Source organism: Stegodyphus dumicola, chromosome 3 (genome assembly GCF_044657685.1).
Source record: "Stegodyphus dumicola isolate Sdum_Otavi_A_Nest chromosome 3, ASM4465768v1".
Taxonomy (NCBI): Eukaryota; Metazoa; Arthropoda; class Arachnida; order Araneae; family Eresidae; genus Stegodyphus; species Stegodyphus dumicola.
Window position 1 is genome coordinate 16,623,077 of NC_140770.1, and position 22,643 is coordinate 16,645,719.

At 34.9% G+C, this 22,643-nt stretch overlaps 1 protein-coding gene across 2 annotated transcripts in view; it reads right to left on the bottom strand.

Annotated features, from left to right (window-relative positions):
- Positions 1-22,386, bottom strand: part of LOC118193927 (uncharacterized) — a 53,946-nt gene extending 31,560 nt beyond the window's left edge. The window contains exons 1-2 of one of the 2 annotated variants that reach the window (XM_035365096.2): positions 22,204-22,386; positions 3,471-3,705 (exon numbers count right to left, since the gene is read on the bottom strand). In XM_035365096.2, the coding sequence (XP_035220987.1) occupies positions 3,471-3,705; positions 22,204-22,241 (273 nt within the window). In that variant the 5' untranslated portion in view covers positions 22,242-22,386. The remainder of the gene's footprint in view (positions 1-3,470; positions 3,706-22,203) is intronic. The other variant, XM_035365089.2, reaches the window with a different exon arrangement.
- Positions 22,387-22,643: the final 257 nt, after the last annotated feature.

Genomic DNA, 22,643 nt, shown 5'->3' on the forward strand with positions numbered 1-22,643 from the left:
ACTCTTCTAAAAGTGCATTTTTCAGCTTCCAGAGGGTCCGGGAAGGAATTTAGAGCACTGGAAATTCGCCACCCTAAGGCATCCCACACATACTGAATTGGATTTAAGTCCGGTGAAACTTTCAAGTTCAAAAGTGACTAATTCATTCTAGTGATATCGTCTGTTTGCACGTATTCTCACACCACTTATGCTCCATGAGGACGAGCATTGTCATCCATTAGCAAAATCTCTAGAAGCTAACTGCAGCCCCAAACAGTCAAATTTGGAATTCCAAATACCTCGTCTACGTATCTCTGAGTGGTTACAGAACCTCCTTGAAGGGCATGCAGCTTGGTGCGGCTAATTGTCGTGATTCCTTCCAAAACTATTACACCGAGGAAATGGGATTTTTTACGTCCAAGGGAAGGCAAGTTGTGTGTTCCTTCATCTGTCTAGAACATAAATACGTTTAGAATCACTGTTCAGACTATATCTGGATTCGTCAGTAAACAATACTTGGGCCCAGTCGTCTTGGCTCCATTGAATATGACTAGAGCACCAGTTTAAACGGGCCCCTCTAGAAGCTGGAGTAAGTGGGACATAAAAAACATTGGTTTTATCGTATACAGTCCAACCTCCTAAGCTTTCGTGCTGCAGTAGAACAGCTAATTCGAGTTCCTGTGGCAGCCTGAAAGTCTAAAAGCAAATCTCTTGTAATCGCTTCGCGTATTCTTAAAGCCCACAACGACAGAAAGCGGTCGCTGTCGCCTGTTGCGACGATGCAGTTGTTGCTCGGTGACGCAGGTTTTGCTGGCGAAGCAGTTGTTCTTGGTCGTCCTTGATCAGGCTCCTGTCAACTGATCCAGTGCTTAATAAAATAAATAACAACTAATTCCCTTACTACAATCCACCATCAAGTAATTCCTATAATATTTTGTATGTTTTGCTTTAATTGTAAAAGTTAGTATTCTTTTTTTAATTTTCATTCCAACTGCTTCGGAAATTATTTTAAATTTGTATGGTCTGAAAATCGCCTTGCTTCTTACCCAGTAAACTTGTACTCTGAGATTACACATCACTCATTCATCTTCTCTTCATCGTCTATAATTAAATCTTCACTACATTGTCCTCCTTCACTCCTGACTCCTCCTTCACTACATGTCCAAATAGACAGGAGATTCTACAGGTAATGCCAGCACCTGACCAGAAAACCCTCATTTGCCCTGAATTGCTAATCTTTTTCTTTAGTTCCACAGCTACTGACTTTGAGTCTATTGCAAACTACGAAATTTTATTGCTGTTGCTTAAGTGGAAATCATTGCTTCTTCCCAACCATACTACGATAAGTGCTCACACACACACAGATCGTATTTTATTCTCGAGTATCAAGATGTAGAAACATCTTTTTACTCGACGTCTCATAAGAATCAGGTAGGAGGAGAAAGAGTAGGAAGCGGAAAAAGAGAGTCAGTTCCGCGCTAGCGACGGCGAAAAAGGGGGGGGGGGGTAAGTTCAGTGTCGTTATAAGATTTAGCCGCAGGTGGTAAACTGCAGAGTCAGTTTAGCGTGAATGAGTCAATTAAGGTTGTAAATCTTATGCGGGTAGGATGTCACTTGGGGACAGATGTTTTTCACTGGGATGCGGGGAGTGTTTGAGAGTCCTAATAAGACTATTACTGTGGGTTTGTACTGAATAAAAGAAGTTGACCGATAATCGTTTAATATACTCTTGAATAAGTTCGATTTGAAGGTCTCTGTCAATGTAGGTGTTTGGAATATATCAAGGAGCATTGATAATTTCTCGTAGAATTTTATTTTGTAGACTTTGTAATTGTTTAATATTGGTTTTAGTTGTATGTCCCCAGATCGGTGCTGCATAAAGGAGGGCTGGGCGAAGTATGGAGCGATATAGAGTTAATTTGTTTGTAGTAGATAAGTTGCTTTTTCTACCAAGAGGTCGCATAGTAGCTGTGGTGATTTTAAATTTTTGTACTACGGACCGGAAGTGGGTTCTGAAGGTAAGTTTTTGGTCAAGGGTGACTCCAAGGTATTTGGTTTCATTAATCCAGTCTATTTCTTCGTCAAATATTTCAGGGGGTGGAGGATAGTATTTCATGTTTCCCTTACGGAAAATTATTGCCTTGGTTTTATCGGTGTTAATTTTAATCCTCCAAACGGCGAGCCATTTTTCCAGTTTTATGAGATAGTTTTGGAGTTGGTTTCTTACGACGATAATTATGCAGGCTGTAGTAAGTATGGCGGTGTCATCGGCAAAGAGTACAAGATGAACAGAAGGGTCTTTAGGGATGTCTTGTGTATAAATATTAAAAAGGTACGGCGAAAGTGACGACCCCTGTGGGGCACCAGCATTTGATTACTCGGGTGGTTGAGTAAGCAGTACCGATTTTGATTCTGAATGTTCTGTTGCTGAGAAAAGAGGCTATTAAGCGAATAAAATGATCTGGAAAATTGAGAGTGACTAATTTGTAAATAAGGCATCGATGCCATACCCTGTCAAAAGCTTTCCGATAAGTGTTCAGAAACTGCATCATCTTTACACTAGGATAGGGATTTTCGCAAGCGCCCAAACATAAAGCATTTTTGGTCACAACGGAATTCCCTACTTTTAAAATGTATACCAAGGCTGACGTAAATAGGGAAAACCGACCATTTTACAGCGAAATGTCATTTTCCACTTCATTGAAGTCCTATATTTTGGTAGCCATGTTAAGATTTAAAAAAGCATCGTATTTGACAGAAAAATTTAACATTCTTAATGTTTGATAATGTTTTAACTTATTTATGTGTGAAACTATCTAGCATTTTAATATGGTAACAGCGCATTTTAAAACTGCAAATGGCTGATAATAAAAGATGTGAAGGTAAATTTAAAATTCCCTGGAGATGTGGGGCGAGTGTTTTAAGATGAGCAAGATTCGCCTTCCCCATTAACTGTGGCTTGGACGGTAAATCGCGAAGTTTTTTTAATGTGGACGCTTTTATGATACATAGAACTTAATAACTGCTGATATAAATGCTATTTAGGCAATAGTATGAACGCAGCCTTGGTGACCATTCGGAAAGCTTTACTATTTCATTAAACTCATATTGATTGAACAATTGAGTTTAAAATGTATAAGGTATTTCTCCCTTCCTCCTAACGTCTTTCGTGGTGTAGTGGTTGTGCACGCTGGGCCGGTATTTCAGAGGTCAGTGGTTCGATTCCCGGCGAAGGCGATTGCTAATTTTTCATCTCTCCGGCTTTTCCAATTAACTTAATGTCTCTACAAATGGACAAACGAAAGCATCGAATTCTGCGGATTGAGCAAATGAAATTTGATTAGATGAAAAGAAAAATATAGTAATTCACGAAAACTTTTATGTCTTACCTTTCTTATATGAAAAATAAGAATATTCTTAAAAACAATCATTATCCTACCGAAATTTCCTAATAAATAATTGCATAGAATTTTAAATTTACATATATGTACATTTTCTAGGTTCTCCAAGAGGGTTTTCTTTGTTTCTTCCAGCAATTCGTCAATTTCTGTTATTCTTTTTTGTTTTTCTTGGGTTGACGGCATACTGCGGCTCCATGGATCAAAATTCCTTTTCCGAATTATTTTTGGATCAGCTTGAAATTTCCATCCTGAAGTTTCTATATGCTTTCTCTTTTTACGTCGGATATTATGTTCGGCACAGCATGTTGGAGTAAAGTTGGAATAACTGAAAATAAACATTAACGAATGTAACAGCTTTAATTAAATAAATTTATTAATGAGTCCAATATAAACCTTAAAAAATTAAAATCGTAAATTTGTTATCTGAATATTTTGTGCAAAAGGACTCTATACTCGAACATTTTTTTTTAACTTCGAAAATTTTGTTATATAGTTGTATTAGTTATATTAATAAATATATAGTTGTATTAGTAAATATAGTTAAATTGACAACATTATGCAATACAGATTAAAGAGAAATGCGTTTTTTAAATTTTAAATAATTATTTGGAAGTAGTAATTTCAATGAAATAATTTATAAATGTATTTCAAAATAAATGAAGTATCATCCGAAAAAGATATTCCTCCAACAAAGAAAGCTTATTGTATAAATAAATTTTGATGAAAAATTAAATATGCGTCATAAATTCTAAGCAGTTCGAGCAACCAGTATTCAACGCTTTAACCACTTCGCCATTAGTTGGCACCATAACTGGGGGGAGATGAGTCTCACCTTTAAGGTTAGATTAGGTTATTTAATTACGGCAAAGCCTCGAGGGCTATCTGCCTAAGGGGAGGGATGCTTTCGTGGAGGACTTTCTAAGGGGAACTGGCTCGTGTGCACGTTACACATGGGGAAAACCACGAAAACACCCATGCAGCCAGCCCGTTCCCGGGATTCGAACCTAGGACCGAACTACCAGTGTTCAGCGACTTTACCGCTCGGCCGCTGGTGGGCTCACCTTTAAGGAAACAGAAGGATGTGTGTTCGGAAGAACAACTGTTTGGAACAAATTTTCTGCTTTGTCACAACACGTCACCACAGATCGCTTTGGGATTAAATTCTAACCTCCTTGGTTCATACAGGGAAAACTGGTTCTCCACTAAAAACAAGTTGATAGCATTCGAAACTAGTAATATCTGATTGGTTGAAAACGAACAACCTGCAATTTTTTTCGAAAGAAAGGAAAATATTGCGCGTCTTTCTTTCAATAGTAAATCAGGCAGAAAAATTGCCCGAAACAGTTGTTTATGTGAAACAAATGCGTGGGTGATATGAGCCTAAAGGCCCGTTTCCACTGCTGCGTATGCGTTGCGGTGTTTATGCGTTTCTCCAATCAGTCAGCGACTTCACTTTGATTGACATCTGCAATCCGGTCGATGTGCGGCGACAGATGACATACGGATGGAGTTCAACAATGTTCAACTTCTATCCGTATGTCTGCGGATCATGGACCTTATAAGAAATAGACTAACCCAAACGGGTTTTCTCCCTCGTCTGAGGCGTTGCCGGCTGTCACCTTGATCACATCCGGAGGAGTAGGGACGACTTGCAGACATTTAACATTGGTTGCCTATTGCAGCGTGTATAATTGTCAAGAAAAAGCTGGTTGTAGCGCCGCATATCACAAATTAGAATTTCTACATATTTTTATTTTTGAAATTGAGATTGATTTTTAAAAATTTTGCATATTTATCAAGCCTAATTAACTTTCCAAATAATTATAAAGCTATTGCATGCTTTCAGGACTGGATATTTTTTTAGCTTTTCATATGCTGTAAGGAAATTTGTAACTACTTCTTTGAGAAAATAATATTTTAAATCTGATCTAATAGAAAATTTCAAACAAGCAATTTTTATGCTTTTTATTGGTGTAAATAAGTAAAAAATACTAAAATATTTAAAAACGAATTTTTGAAAGTTTTGTTTAAAATTCTAAATTGTGCTGCTTTTTTTTAAATTATAGATGAGTATTATAGCACAATTTCTATAAAGAAATTTTATTTCAATTATATTTCATAAGTTATCATAGTGATAAACACTTTGACACTTAAAAATTTTTATGCATTTAATAGTAATATTAAAATTGTATTTAACCGTAATAATTAATTTTGCTTGTATTTTATACTGATTATTTTTTAAAATTTATTTATAGTTCTGCATAAGATTTTTTTCATTTAGTGTTAATTTAATTTATTAGCCCAAAGGGGTGGTAGTCTAGAAAGGCTGTTAGTTTCGAAGCGTCATTTTTCGCTGTTTTACTATAAATGTCCGCGTCTCCTTCCAGATTGTTGTTACCAAATATTATCGCCCTATGTTATATGTAAAGAAATTAAATAATGAAGAATCTGCATGAATACATGTATGTTTCTCGCAATGTGACAAAAACGACAGTATCTAGAGCCATCAAATTTTGAATAATGTAATCCTCCACCCGAACATGGGCATCTTGGACGGCCGAATTTCGAATTTGTTTTAATCTATTTCACATTTTGTAAAACTTTAAGGAATTGTTGATTAACAAACTCAACGAGTTCAGAGGGAGCACTGTACGGAAAATAACAGTTTTATCTCCAGTGCGGAAATTCTAAAGATATGCTGTTTACAAATGTATGTGGTTTACGGGCGAAGAACATGATATTCAATAAATATAGGTAACACACAAAACTTTTAAAAAAGGTTCCTTATGGGCGTAATATAAAATCTGAGTGCTTCTAGATTTTATTTTATCTTTTTTCCCCTTCATTACGCTCAGAAAATTTTATCCTCCGAATTTTATGAGTTATTTAAATAACTAATCCACTTTAATGTTAATAATTAAATGATCATATAATCAAATAAATATGATCGTTTTTGTAATGTTATTATAGTTTGGAAAATCACTGCCTGAAAATGTTCATTAAATTAAAAAAAAAATTATCAGATCTTGTTTAATTTTACCTTATTTATTTCAAAGCATCGCGAACTATCAATCTTATTTAATTTTACTTTATTTTTAAGCAAAGTTCATAAATTTTGTGCTTAGAGTTTTTACCGTTTTACCAAAGTAAAGATGTTTGTACAAGAATTACGCGTGAAAAAAATGCGCGAAGTGCAGTAAAAAGTGCTTTAATTAAATATATTAAATCTTATTTGGAAAAACTGTGGTTTTTATAATCTCATCACTATACAAAGTATCACATTTAATAATTAAGAAGAGTTATGTGATACAAACGCCATAGGTTTCAGTGTTAAAGTAAACCATGTAAGGATCTTAAGTTTTACTAACGTTTATTTTATTTTAAATCTTTACTATCACTTCTTATTTTCTACTTCCGGCCAGAATTATAAGCGTGAAGGTTTTTATGCAAAGTTTGTCTGGCGAACGCCAAGTACTTAAGTTGTGGCTTTTTGCCAAGCGAGAGAGAGGAAGCAGCGAGTTCGAAGCAGGCCGCTTACCTTAGAAGTTACGCAGTTGCTATTTGCCTTCCAGGCCAGAGGTTTTAATCCTCTTGATAAATTGAACGTATTGTAGTGTTCACAGTCTCTGTGCTACATACGCTTCCTGTTATTATAAGGCCAATCTTCCACGTGTATTATTCTAAAGTTAAATTAGAGTTTAGTTTTATTTTTATATTTTTTACGTTAGACCCCGAGTGGAGGGTCAGTGTATTCCGAAGTACGGAAGTTATTGTATATAGAGAAAAATAAAGGGTTTTGTATACCCTTCCTCTGTATCCTGTCTACTTACCACAATTAGTGAACATAGCTTTAGTAAGCTCTCTGTTCCGAGTCAGGTCCTTGTATGTTCCCGAAGAAGGTTAGAAGGAATATAGAACCTGATAGTTGCGCCCAACGAAGAAGAATAACTATGGCCGAGTTTCAAGAAGAACCTGTGCTGCCTGCAGAAACGGCTCAGAATCCAGAAATGCCAGCTGCCGCCCTGGAAGGATTCGGTTACATCGTCCAGACCATGCGCGCTTCGATGAAACCAGAAGCAACGTTTAATGGAAACTCACCGGTAACCAGTTTTTTGGAAAAATTGGATGACCACTTCATGCTCTACCCCGTGCACGAGTTTCAAAAAGTTACCTTAGCTACCAGCGCTTTGAGGGGCCAAGCGCTTAACTGGTTCAAATGTATCGGCAGAAGTCTCTTGGGTCAAGCAGGAAGTCCCACCTATACTTACGAAAATTTCAAGACTGCCCTACTAAAAGCCTTCCCTGTTGTAAGGGATCGTGCGAAATTAGAAACGGAACTTTTTAGTATATATCAACAAAGAATCGAAAACCTCTCGAGCTTTATTTTAAGAAAAATTCACGTTTTCAAGCTCTTGTATGGAAACCGTCCGGATCCTGAAATAATTCAAGTGATTTTGCCGAGGTTACTGCCCCAAGTGCAAGACTTTATTGAATTAAGAAATCCGACTACACTGGAAAAGTTATTTGAGCTAGCAATCCAGTTTGAAAGTAGAAGAACGGCGGACGTCGAAAGAAGACGCCAATATCAACAGCGAAACCAATTTGGTATGCCAAGACTACAGCAAACTCAAGCATACGGCTACGGAGAAAAAGCGAATCAGTGGGCAAGGAAACCCGAGCATTCAAAAACAGCCGGCGAACATCGACAGTTCAATAGCAACCCAGGAAAAAGTCTCAAGGCCAGGGGAAAAAGAAGGAAAGCACGGAAAGGAAAAATAATTTAAACTAAAACGGATTTCTGCTGACGAGAGGGTGCAGAAATCCGAAGGCCACGAAAACCCCTCTTCCTACAAGATAAATACAGTAATGGTGAAAAATTTGACTCTTCCGAAGATTGAAGTCTTGGTGAATAATATCCCAGCCACCGCACTCCTGGATACCGGCGCGCAGTGTTCCTGTGTGGCAGAAGTCTTTTTTAGAAAGTATTTTCGGAAATACCGCATATATAATGCGGATAATACGACAGTATTAGCGGCGCAAGGAGAACAATGTAAGTGCGTAGGTAAAGTACCTTTGTATATCCGTATCAAGGACGAACAAGTAAAGGTGATGTTTTTTATAGTAAAGAATTTGCAAGCACATTTGATCTTAGGAATAGACTTTCTTTCAGACGCACAAGCTACACTGGATTTTAATGAAGCGTCCCTTAAGCTGACAATGAAACCAGTGCGTGTAGAAAAGGTTGAACCGCCAAGGTTAAATCTTGACCACCTGCCTAATGGCGAGCAAGATAGAATCCGACAAGTGGTAAGTGAATTTGCTTCGTTATTTAGTGATATTCCAGGATTTACTCAGGTTACTAACCATAGTATTGACACCGGAGATGCGTTGCCAGTTCGTCAAAAACCATACCGGTGTGATAAGAATAAGGAAAAAATTATAGAATGGCATATTACCGATATGCTACGTAAAAAGATCATAACGCCCATCTCAAGTAGTTTTGCTAGCCCGGTGGTTTCATGTAAGAAAAATAATGATTATCCTTTGGAGCATCCAAAAAGGTGGAGATTCGCTATTGATTACCGTAAATTAAATTCCATAACGAAATATCCGGTATATCCGTTACCGATCATAGAAGAAATTTTAAGGAACATAAAATCAACCAAATTTATGACGACTTTAGACTTAACGACTGGTTATTTTCAAATAGGGGTGAGACCTGAGGACGTGCCTAAGACTGCTTTTATAACCAAGTCTGGCACTTATGCATTTTTGCGTATGCCGTTTGGCCTTTCAGGGGCCCCAGCAACATTTCAGCGATGCATGGACATTGTGTTAAGACCTGTTCTTGGAAAGTCCACATTTATCTATTTAGACGATATCATTATTACTAGTGATAATCTAGACCAACATGTACAGGATTTAAGACAGGTGTTTTCTTTATTAAATGAGGTCGGTCTAAAAGTTAATGTCGAAAAGTGCAAATTTGCAGCCCCTGAATTAAAATATTTAGGTTACAAAATATCGCAAAAAGGGATCGAGACAGATGAATCAAAAATAATCGCTGTACAAAAGTATCCGACTCCAAACACGGCAAAGAAGCTCTCTTCTTTTCTAGGACTTTGTTCATATTATAGGTCCTTTATAAAAGATTTTGCGGCTATCGCTGAGCCATTGTTAAAATTAAAAAGGAAAAAGGCAAGATTCTCGTGGACGGCCGAAGCCAATAGTGCTTTCGAAAAATTAAAACAAGCATTAACGCAAGCCCCTGTGTTGAAATTTCCTGAAAAGGATGAAAATTTAGAAATTTCAGCGGATGCTTCGGATTATGCGGTAGGAGCGGTACTTTCGCAAAATCAGCAGCCCGTGGCATTTTTTAGCCGAACTTTAAATCAAACACAAAGAAACTATTCCGCGACCGAGAGAGAGGCACTTGCAGTTCTGTTAGCAGTGCAAAAGTTCCGAGTCTATTTTGGAAAGGCGCCGATAACAGTATACTCTGATCATGCGGCGGTAACTAGATTGTACTCAGGGAAAAATTTATCCCCAAGGTTAATAAGATGGGCACTCAAGCTGCAAGAATATAATCTGGTAATCAAGCATACCCCCGGAAAGGAAAATATCGTAGCAGATGCCCTATCACGAATTAAATTTGACGAACAGGGTAATATCGTAAAAGTTGCAATGCTTACAGCGTGTACAATAAATTCCCGAGAAACTGTAATAACCGAACTGGGTAAGGATCCTGAGTTTGGAAGTATTTATGAGTATTTGAAGGATCCTGAAAATTTTAGCCACCAAGATATTGTGGCGATAAGAAATAGGGCGGCCCATTACGAACTAATAGATGGTCTATTATTCTACACAAAAACTACGAATTCCAACAACGAATTTCGACCTGTTATCCCAGCTAGTCTTAGATTAAATATCCTGCATGAGCTCCATGACAGCCCTTTAGCTTCTCATGCTGGTATTCGAAAAACTATCCAACGCGTACGCGAGGCAGTCTACTTTCCTGAACTGCAAAAGTTAACAAGGGCGTATGTCCAGTCCTGCCCAACATGTCAAGCCGTTAATTATAGTAATTTCCGCCCGGCCGGGTTTCTAAATAGTATTAAATCCGAATTTCCAAATGAAATAATTGGCATCGATTTATTGGGCCCTTTCCCAAAAAGTCAGTTAAATAAAAGTCGCTATCTCCTTGTTATGGTTGATCATTTTAGTAAATGGACCGAAATTGTTCCCTTAAAACGAGCCTCCGCGAAATTGGTTACCGATTCTATTTTAAATAAATATATTTTAAAATACGGGGCGCCCCTAAAAGTTATATCGGATAATGGTCCTCAATTTGTAAGTAATATATTTGAAGACATGTGCCAAAAACTGGGCATACGTCATTTAAAAATGGTCCCGTATCGGCCGCAATCAAATATAGCGGAACGGGTCAATAGAAATATAGTGAAAATTATCCGTAGTTATGTTAAAAATTTTCATAAAAGCTGGGATAACTATGTCAATGAATTTGCTTTCGCCCTTAGGACCGCAAAACATGATACAACGGGCAAAACTCCTGCTGAGTTATTTCTAGGCAGAAAGATTATAACACCGTTAGATAAACTATTTTATGTGCAACAAAGAGCCCCAGAATTTAAAATGGGTGATATAGAAAAACTAATAAAAGAAGCAAAAAAGAATACGGAAGTAGCACAAAGAAAACAGAAATTATATTATGATTTGAAACGACGGGGAGTAACTTATAAAGTAGGGGATGAAGTTTTAAAAATTAAGCATTCACTTTCTTCAGCACCAGAAGATAAAACTGCCAAATTTTTTCCACGATTTGAAGGACCATATGTTATAGAAAAAATAACTCACGCTGTTGTAGTGTTAAAAGCCAGAAATGGTGAAACCTGTTCCGCAAACATTGATCAAATCAAGCCCTACTTCGATCGTAATAAAATGCAAATCTTTTCAGATCTTTTGCAGGATCCGGCACGGCAGACACCGCAGGTACAAGTTCCAGAGGTGAAAAAACGACAAGTACAAGGGCAAGCCAATGAGAGACAGAAGCAAGTGAAAAGAAAATTGCCCCGCGGAAAAATGGAAGGTAACAAGAAAAAGAAGCCGTTCCACCGTCCAGAAAACAGAGTTCACGAACACCCCCAGAATGAAGAAGGGAGAAGGACGACGTATGTGAAGAGGACCAGGAGAAATGACGGCAACTATAACCCGGCTTTAAAACGGAAGATCTACTCATCCGACAGAACTCTCCGCAGCAAAAGTCGCCGAACTGCGGAAGGGCCATCAGCGGCGGAGGAAAAAGTACAAGAAAAATTTGAACGGCCAACAACGAGGTCCAAGCAGGATCACGACAGAAGTTTCCCGGTTCCGCCAAGACCAGCTGCCATCAAACGGCAAAGACCACAAGCAGAGGAGAAAAGGAAAGTATTCAAGGGTGGCCGTACTGGTGAGAAAAGGAAGCTTCCAGAGGAAAGCACTGAAGGGCGAGCCCGTACAAGAAGGAGGATAAATCAAGCTACTATATGCAGTACCTTTAAAGACTGGGCCCAGAAAAGGATGTCCGAATATTACAAAGATAAGTAAAATTTTATGTTACTTTGCAAACTTAAGTTAATCTTTCATTCTTACTGCAAGTGGCAGATTTCAAGAAGTTTTACCTCATGCGAGGTCTACCTTTATCGCCAAAAGGGCGAGAAATGAGTTGTGACCGATTTTCTTATTATGTTTTTCAATTACTCGCGCGTAAAACTAAAGTTGATGTATAATAGCGTTGTGTAAAAACTTAAATATTGTAAAAAGTTATTGTATAAATTTTATTTAAAACATTCTAGCAAGAGAGAAGTTTTAGTCTGAAAGACTTTTTGAAATGTAGTATTATTTCAATGTAGAAAGAATTGGCACTTGCTTTGAAAAGAATAGAAGTTAACAATGTACTACTAATGTATGTTTTCAAATGTGTAAAATTAACGGCATGTTGATATGTTCTGTTATTTTAAATGTTAAGAAATACCGTGATATGGTAAAAGTGAAAGCAATGTTAAAAATTTGTTATTCGTCTGACTGTAAAGACTAAATCATGGCGAATATGTGGTAAAGGTTGAATGATGTAGTTAGGCTCTCTGACGCTACACTTTAGAGTTAGCCACTTTTAGAATAGTACCTCAGGGTTTAGAGTTGAAAGTAGGGTGTGTTAAGAGGTCTCGTTATGTTGAATTTTAACACGTTAGTGTTTTGATTGTAGGAGGAAGTGTGGCACACGTAGACAGAAACACATTCGTGTTTGGTGTTCTTTTACAACACATGTCAGAGAGCACGGGGAGAGATAATTAAAATAGTCATGAATGAAATAAGAATGTTAAGAGAAGTATATTCTATATGTTATTTGCAATGTCATTGTGTAACAATTCATTAAACTAGTTTTCCTTCCAGAGATCTGGAAGGAACCAGAATTGAATAAAGCTCCTGTTTAGATGCAGTACAGATGAAAAAAAAGATTGTTGTATATCCCGGGAGCTGCTATTGTAACAAATTTCTTTCTTTTAAATTTTCTAGTTTCTAGCGAAGCATTTTTTTGTAAAAGATTGGCCTCGCGTTAGTTTCTAGAGCTAAAAGTTTTCAACAAGGTCGTTTTAGACCTCAGTTTCAAACTAATTAACTCTGGCGGGAAGTATGTAAGGATCTTAAGTTTTACTAACGTTTATTTTATTTTAAATCTTTACTATCACTTCTTATTTTCTACTTCCGGCCAGAATTATAAGCGTGAAGGTTTTTATGCAAAGTTTGTCTGGCGAACGCCAAGTACTTAAGTTGTGGCTTTTTGCCAAGCGAGAGAGAGGAAGCAGCGAGTTCGAAGCAGGCCGCTTACCTTAGAAGTTACGCAGTTGCTATTTGCCTTCCAGGCCAGAGGTTTTAATCCTCTTGATAAATTGAACGTATTGTAGTGTTCACAGTCTCTGTGCTACATACGCTTCCTGTTATTATAAGGCCAATCTTCCACGTGTATTATTCTAAAGTTAAATTAGAGTTTAGTTTTATTTTTATATTTTTTACGTTAGACCCCGAGTGGAGGGTCAGTGTATTCCGAAGTACGGAAGTTATTGTATATAGAGAAAAATAAAGGGTTTTGTATACCCTTCGTCTGTATCCTGTGTACTTACCACAATTAGTGAACATAGCTTTAGTAAGCTCTCTGTTCCGAGTCAGGTCCTTTTATGTTCCCGAAGAAGGTTAGAAGGAATATAGAACCTGATAACCAGATCGTCCCTACTCTTTCTTGCCGGCATGTCGGTGACCCGCGCCCCGCCCACTGGGTTAGTCTATTTCTTATAAGGTCCATGCTGCGGATGCGTTGGGGTCACGTGGTAAAAAAGGAGCAATCAGGTGTAGTCACCAAAAATTAATGGCGGCAGAAGTAGCGATGAACGCTCGCTTAGGGAAAGAATATTTTGCTAAAAAATACTTACCTCTGAGTTAACATTATAGCGAGAAATCTGTGTGCTGAAAAAGTAATCAGCTGAATTTAGTTAAAAAAAAGATAACTGCAACTACAGTATTTGTTCGCAGATAAAATCAGGCGTTCAAGAAATTCAGTTCGAGAAAATCAGCGGCAAAAATAATTCCAAGTCCATGAAATAGCAAAATTTGTCCTGACAATTATTTCCTAGTTCTGCATACTCATTTACCTTTAATGAAAATGAATGTCTGACTATATCAAACTGCTATAGCAAATTAGATATGATTAAAAGATTTGTTATTTTTTTCTTTTGAAACAGGTAAAAACTAAAAACGTTAATTATAAATTAAATTTGATAGCCTTTTGAATATTCCACTGCATTAAAGAGTATATTAAATTTGTATTTCCCTTTATAAATATATCTTTTTGGCTAACATATATTTGTAAGCACACGAAATATGTTTTTAGCAGCCCGTTTTCTTCAATCGGAAAGTCCACTTTAAAAGATAATGTTTGTGTAAAAAAGTCACTAGAAGCTCTGGGGAATTTTTCAGACGATAGCACACTGAAATAGGACTAAAAAATTTAGTTTCAAGAATTGATTTATTTGATGATGTATATAAGCCAAAATATGCATGCGACTCCCCTGTAACTAACTTAGTGGTAAAGCTGACGATAACAATGATTACTTTTGGCGGTTGTGAGTTCGAATCCCATATGCTTTTGCACTCTATCTGCAACTTTCTTAGCTTTTTGTTCCAATTTGATCTATATTCGTGTTTTATAACTTATTTCTATTATTATATGCGTTAAATATATTGTTTTATTTATGCTCTTATTCATTTAAATTTCCCCCCCGCAAAAAGTTTGAAAATTATATAATACTAATTTAAATATTAAAACATATATATTTGAATTTAACAAAATTTTCTATTCGTAAAAAGCAAATTTAAAGTTTATTAAATTTAAATGAAATTTAATGCAAACAAATAAATGATTAATTATTGCTGCGAACTAATCTACAATATCATTTAAATTCTGAGAGCATATGTAAATCAAGTGCAAGTATCAAAATCCATGAATAAATATATAATTCCAACAATTTATAAAAACGCATAAGTGAATAATAGGATAGATTATTAATACTAAAAAATTTATAAAAATGCATAAATGAATAGATTATTAATCCTAAAAAATTTATAAAAATGCATAAGTGAATAATAGGATAAATAAATTTTTGGAATTATATATTTATTCATGGATTTTGATACTTGCACTTGATTTACATATGCTCTCAGAATTTAAATGATATTGTAGATTAGTTCGCAGCAATAATTAATCATTTCTTTCTTTGCATTAAATTTCATTTAAATTTTATTAACTTTAAATTGCTTTTTACGAATAGGAAATGTTTGTTAAATTCAAATTTCATTCTTTGCAACAATGGCGCAAGAGAATTATTTAAATTTAATTTATTTTGAAACCCTGTAGATATATATATTTTCGTTTCACTTTTATGTGAATGTATATACACGTGCTCAGACTTTGGGATGTTTACGACTCTAAACTTTCATTACCAATTAACATGAGACAGTATTAATGCCCTAAACATTTTTTTAACAGAAAAAAAAAAAAAAAAAAAACTATAATAATTGCTTTTAAATTGAGTCCTTTCCAGCAGAAGCGCAGGAATTAATTAATTAAATATTTCCATTTTCTTTACCTAATGTGTGTATATGTTACGTTGAAACACCGAAATCTGGAGAATGTCGACTTTAACCGGTGAATGTCAACATTCACATAGTCTCTTGGTGTATGTCCGAAATGTTTTCCAAATACTCTTATTTCTGACTTACACAGGTAAATGTCGACATTCACTATGTACTAATGGTGAATGTTGAACATATAAGAATATTACATTTTCTTCTCCGTAATTCAGTCGCGAAAAAACGCACTTGAGACTTAAAATAAGAACTAAGAGCATAAGAACTTAAAACACACGGTATATTCAAAATGAGAAAGAAAAATAACAGAAGTTTTAACTTCTAAGTAAGTTTTTAAACTTACTAAATTATGTGATTTAAATCTTATTCATTACAACTTAAACTATTATGACGCTTTGAATTGCACAAGAGGCCCTTGCTTTTACAACTGTATTTATTTGTGGAACACTTTCTTTTGCAATGACAGCGTGTACATATACTCCTCTCTTTTCGACCTACACCAGAGCATATCTGTGATTGTCGACATACACCGGTGATGGTCCGAATGTACAAGAATGTAATGCAATATTCGAACTTTTGCCGACGTATTTGGTGAATGTTGACATTCTCCAGTGAAAGTTGACATTCTCCAATTTCGGTCTTTCACGGTAACATTTATGTAAAGAGAAAAATCTTATTTATATACTTCTATAAAAAGAGATACGAATTAAAAATCATATTTTATGGATTATGCATAAAATATAACTGCCCATAGTGCATTTTAAAAAGAGATTTCTAATAAATTATCCAGCTATGACCCTGAAGTCAGCGGTATACAAGCATAGGAAATTTTGTGTAAATATTGTGAACCTTTCTTTACAGTTGCTCTGTATTTTTAAAATACCAACTATTTTTTAATTCCTTTAACTTTTTTATTTTATTTATTTATTTATTTATTTTTTCACTAACAGTACATTTTCGTTTTAATAATATATATTATTTCATTGTTTCAAAAGAATAAATTGAGTTTAATTAAAAAATTAAATTAAAATACATATTTAATAAATATTCTTTGCGCTATTGCTGCAAGGAATGAAATTTAAATTTAAACAAATTTAAATTCTAAACAAATACGTATAAAAGTAGAAAAGTAGAAAAGCAAATTTAAATTCTAAAAAAAGGAAAAAAGACAAAATAATTTTAAAATATTCAAACATGTAAAAGATTTAATTCTCGAACTAATCTACAATATCATTTAAATTCAGAAGCATAAGCAAATCAAGTGTAAAATCTATCCATGAAAATAAATCTACTAATTTAACAAATTAAAATTAAATTAAACATTTTTTTTGCCTGCATGAATGTCGAAACACGAATTGAATGATTGGAGAGTTAGGTGTGGAGGCAACTTCCCCTTGATAAGTCTGTCTCCTGCCTACTCTACGATCATTCACATATGCATTTTTTAAAAAAATTGTTTAATTTAATTTTAATTTATTAAATTAGTAGATTTATTTTCATGGATAGATTTTACACTTGATTTGCTTATGCTTCTGAATTTAAATGATATTGTAGATTAGTTCGAGAATTAAATCTTTTACATGTTTGCATATTTTAAAATTATTTTAAATTATTTTGGCTTTTTTCCTTTTTTTAGAATTTAAATTTGCTTTTCTACTTTTTTACTTTTATACGTATTTGTTTAGAATTTAAATTTGTTTAAATTTATATTATTTCATTAATATTTAAGGCTTCTAGAAACGCAATTTTTTTTAAAATTTACTTCAGCTTCTATGGAATTAGTGATGTTCATATGGAATAGTGATGTTCATTATAACCTAACTTATCTAAAAATTGCTAGCGTACTTTACTTTCGCAGTTCATAAGCAGAAATAAAAATTTCCAATAACATGGAATTTAGTAAACAAAACTTTTCTGCGTTTTACATCAGGATCCATATCAAATCCAAAACAAACAATACTCGCTTAAGCGGAAAAAATTCAGATATTTAGCGTCGTAACTCGCGAACTGCTTGTTTGGTGCTAAAATATTACAGTGACACCTAGCGGCGGAAAATGAAAATATTCTACGGATACGCGGCAGTGGAAACGCTTGTACGGGTGCCGTAGGAGTGTCTTCAATTGACGCAACGCGTTCGTACGCAGTAGTGGAAACGAGGCTTAATGCTTACGTACATAAAGTCTGTGCAGCTTGATCCAGCCATGAATATTCATGAACATTAGCTGTTCAGACTTTCATATTGTGTCCGTACATATGATAAGCAACAACAACAGCTGAAATTAAAATGACAACAGAATCAATTTGGCAAAATTTTCATTCATCATCTCAAGCGAGATTCATAGGTTTTTTGTATTACCTTAAGCCTACCCTCTTCGCTAGTTGACTTAAGGTGAGAATTATACGTTTTTCCAAACTGTTTACATACAAAGAATCAGAGTAACAATTCGGCTAAAATCCTTGATTTCAGAGAATAAATTTAAATTTAGTAATTTTTAAGTTCCAGTGGATTGGTGATTAGCCGAAAAACCTGTGGGAGCGAGATTGTGATTTTACCACTGCCTATTATAGAGATCACAAATAAGACAAAGCTTTTGCTTGTCTTAAAAATTCTCTTATTTTTAATTGTTTTTAATTAAGTAAAATATATTTGCTAAACTAACCCTTCACCACCAGTGTTTCGATAAAAACTATAATTCAGGAATAATTTTTTTTTTTTTTTGAGTAAAATAGTAGCGAAACAACGTGAAGGTATTATAAATTTGAAAGCATTAAGGAAGAGCGAGATTGGGAAAGTATAATTAAATAAACAAGAAAAATTATCAATAATGTGAAAGTGTTCAAAGGAACCCAGTTATTAAATGAAGAAGCTTTACGGATAATTTTTGAAGATCCTATATTAAAATATAATTGACCTTATTAAGCTTGTACTTAGCTAACCTACTTACTTAGCTAAACAAATTCTTTTTTTCCTTTCGAAAATTAATTCATATTCCCTGACGAGAAATTTCGACGCGTTTTCAATTTGGCCAATGTACACCAAATAGCACGATGCAGATCATACAATGCTAAATTACACAAGAATTAAAAGCACATATGAGATCTTTAAGAATCGAAAAATGAATTTTATCTGTTACTGATAGGCGAAAAAAATAATTTACATATTGAACTTATGGAGAAGTCAAGAAATTTTGTAATTGATTGTAAATTTAAATAATTATTGGGTAAGCGTCAGCTAAACGTCACTGTCGGCTTTGTGTCCTGTTGACTAAATGTCTTGACAGTTAACTGTCCCGCAGCTAAATCTCCTGTCGGCTAACTGTCCGTGTCAGCTAAATGTCCTGTCAGCTAAGTGCCCTTGTCCGCTAAGTGTCTTTGTTGGCTAAATGTCCTGTCGGCTAAGTGTCTTTGTCGGCTAAATGTCCTGTCGGCTAAGCTAAGAGCTCTTGTTGGCTAAATGACCTGTCGGCTAAGTGCTTTGTCGGCTAAATGTCCTGTCGGCTAAGTGTCCGTGTCGGCTAAGCTAAGAACTCTTGTTGGCTAAGTGTCTTTGTCGGCTAAATATCCTGTCGGCTAAGTGTCTTTGTCAGCTAAATGTCCTGTCGGCTAAGTGTCATTGTCCGCTAAGTGTCTTTGTCGGCTAAATGTCCTGTCGGCTAAGCTAAGAGCCCTTGTTGGCTAAATGACCTGTCGGCTAAGTGCTTAGTCGGCTAAATGTCCTGTCGGCTAAGTGTCCGTGTCGGCTAAATGTCCTGTCGGCTAAGTGCCCTTGTCGGCTAAATGTCTTGCTGGCTAACTGTCCATGTCGGCTAAATGACCTGTCGGCTAAGTGTCTTTGTCGGCTAAATGTCTTTGTTGGCTAAATGTCTTTGTCGGCTAACTGTCTTGTCGTCTAAATGTCCTGTCGGCTAAGCGTCCGTGTTGGCTAAGTGTCCGTGTCGGCTAAATGGTGTCGGTTAAGTGTCCCGTGGGCTAAGTAGTTGTTGGCTATGTGTCACGGACCCCTGTAAGGATACAAGTTTTATCCTAAGTTTTTAACAGTTATATTTAGTTGAAGTTACTTTCCTATCCCTTTTAATTTCAGCTTACAAATTTCCGGCGAGACTATATTGTTAGAATCGCGGTTGAATGCAAATAAAGGAAGAGTAGTACTTAAGTCGAAGTTTCACTGACCACGTTAGAGAGGCAGAGATTCAGACTAGCGCGCGTTTACCATTTGGCTACACTCTCTCTCTAAGCCATGGGGGTCTAAAGTGCGGTCCAAAACTCTTTAAAATGCGGCCCCAACGCATATTACGAACGTATTTAAATTTACACATTTTTATTTAAAAAATAAATGTTTGAATTTGATTCATATATAATCGATTTATTGGCATTTATTTTAAAATAAAAATTTAGATAAAAACATCTTAGTATATCATGATGTATTAACTGCAAAGTGACATTCAAAAGAAAGAAAAATTTGAAATTGTTTTTTTACTGGAGTTTTATAAAGGTTACCTACCCCACGATAAATATTCTAATTTTCACAATCATGCTTTATTAATGTCTTCAGCTTTTAGCAGTACCTATATTTGGGAATAATTATTTTCAAGAATGCAGCATACAAAAAAATGTGTGGCCCCGCAAATTTTTTTCCTTTGCAAAGCGGTCTTCAAACGTTCATAGTTTAGACACTTATTATCTAAGTTGTTACCGCGCTCGGCCGTATAAGCTATAGCTCGTCCCTTGATAGCTTCGCGGTTCATTAAACATTTAAAGGCCAACTCATGTAGAATTTTGATAGCTTTGGCTCTATCTTTTTTAGTTAAGCATTAGTTAATTCTTATTTTCTTAATAGTTTTGAGTAAAAGCCGAAGTGAAGGCTTTTCTGAACGTTCTGAGAAAGGGCTATCTGTTAATGCTTATTTTGAGCAATAAAGAGTGATTAACTCTTCTTGAGTTTACGTTTCTATTTCCTGAGCTAAAGCGATTATTCGCTTACCAATTCTCAAAGTTCCACACACATAACTGTAAATTCTAGTTTGGAACTTTATAAGGCTTATAATAAAAAATTTTGATGAACCTCATAATCTTTGAAAAGCGCATTCGGTACTATTCGCTTTCGAGGACCGTAAAAATCGCCAAACTATTGTTGATGCCAATGCTGCCAAAAATAATTGCGGCAACCCTACTAATTGCGGCAAGAAAGGAAGTATAATAGTAAATAACTATGTAAGACTGATGCTTTAATTTAGATGAAAGGTTAATTTCATATAATACTTTTTTAATATTATAATTTATAGGAAAAAGGCTAAACATGACTGAATGGAAGCATAAGAGTAAATAACTATTTCAGATCATTATTATAATTTATATAAAAATTGCTGAACATAACTGAATGGATGCCTGCATCGCTATTTCACTACAAAGTTATTGTAAAGCATAATTTCATCTCGCTGGTTGTTCAAACGTTATTTTCTATAATGAATGATGCCTTTTCTTTGAAAATATACTCGGTAAAGGGCGGAATCGTTCACTTATTTATTTGCCGCTTTGTAGAAGGGTAAAAACAATTGGATTTTTGTCAATTTTCTTTTACTTTTTAAGTGAAAATAGGTCGATGTGTACATAGATAAAGTCAAGGGTGTGCGCAGTGCCATTTTTGTGCAATTCTGGGAATTTTTTTTTAAGTGAAAATAGGTCGATGTGCACATGGATACCGAGTATGTGCAATTCTTAAAAAAGCGTCTAGCAGTGGGTAATTCTGCACTTTACCCAAAATTCTATTTCCGACTTTTTGTCATGGGCAATTCCCAAATTGTTAAATCCATAGGATATCAAAAAAGGATTTAAAATCAAAAGAGGATTTAAAAATTAAACTAGTATTTCAATGGCGTCTTACGAAATATAGAACTATATAAACTTACGCAATCTGAAATCAGCGCGTACGCTACATTTGGCGCGCTGTTAAATGGGTGCGTTTGCTAGATTTGGCGCTTTTGCGCATACATTATCGCTGCAATTTTTTTACGGCCCTCAAAACGGAATAGTGCGGCGTATTATTGTACGAGAAATTGTTTTAATCAAATACTTTAGAAGATGAAGAATAGTTGTGTTGCCACCTTTAAAAATAAGCCCTTCCTTTTAAATTCAAATTCAAAATTCTGTAAGCAATCAATTAACTGATATACGGAAAAAGTACTTAAGTTATGGTTTTGAAATTTTTCCGGAGTGGAGTGACAGTAGCCAAGAATTGATTAGAGGCATCAACATTTACTTAATTTATTTGGCAAAAGCAAGATTGTAAAAACTCAGTAACATTCTGTGATAAATATCTTATTTAATTAATTTATTTTTCATTAATAACTGCTTTAGGTAGTAATTAAAATTAAAAGGTCAAGTTCATTCATTCATTATGTTCATACTCGAATGGTTGTTTTAGAAAATTGTAAAGGTAATAGAAATAAAATGTGACGCCCTCCCGGAAAAAAAAAGAGTGCTGTTGATGTTAAAATTCGGGCCTTCAAATACCAAACAATAATTTCATCATTAAAAAAAGTATTTTACGACACACATTTTTGAGCAAACTAAAAAAATAACATACTCTTTCTAATCATTTCGCGTAAAATTTCATGCATCCACTTACCTAGTTTTAAAAGTAAATTTTGAGTTAGTTGTGTCCATTATGATTAATTATTTTCACATTCTACAAAAATTCCAATTTTTCATTTTTTTTTCTGTCAAATGCAATTTAAAGACTTTATTTTTCGAAAGCAAATGCTTGATTTCACAACCTATGTTTTGAACGGCATATTGTTTTGTATACATATGTTTCCATAGTGATATTTTAGTTCAGCTTTTTTCACTTCACTTCAGATTTAACTGAATTAAAACCTCATCTTATTGTTTAACACCTTATATTTTTAAGATTATTATAGGAAAATAAGTTGGTGTATAAATTATTATTTGAAGCATTGTTAATTAAGAAATGATTTATGGGCGAGTTTCCTGAATTTTTAATAGTAAGTACTTCATAATCGTAGTCATTAAGCAATTTAAATGCATTTTTAACTACGTGTTTTTTTT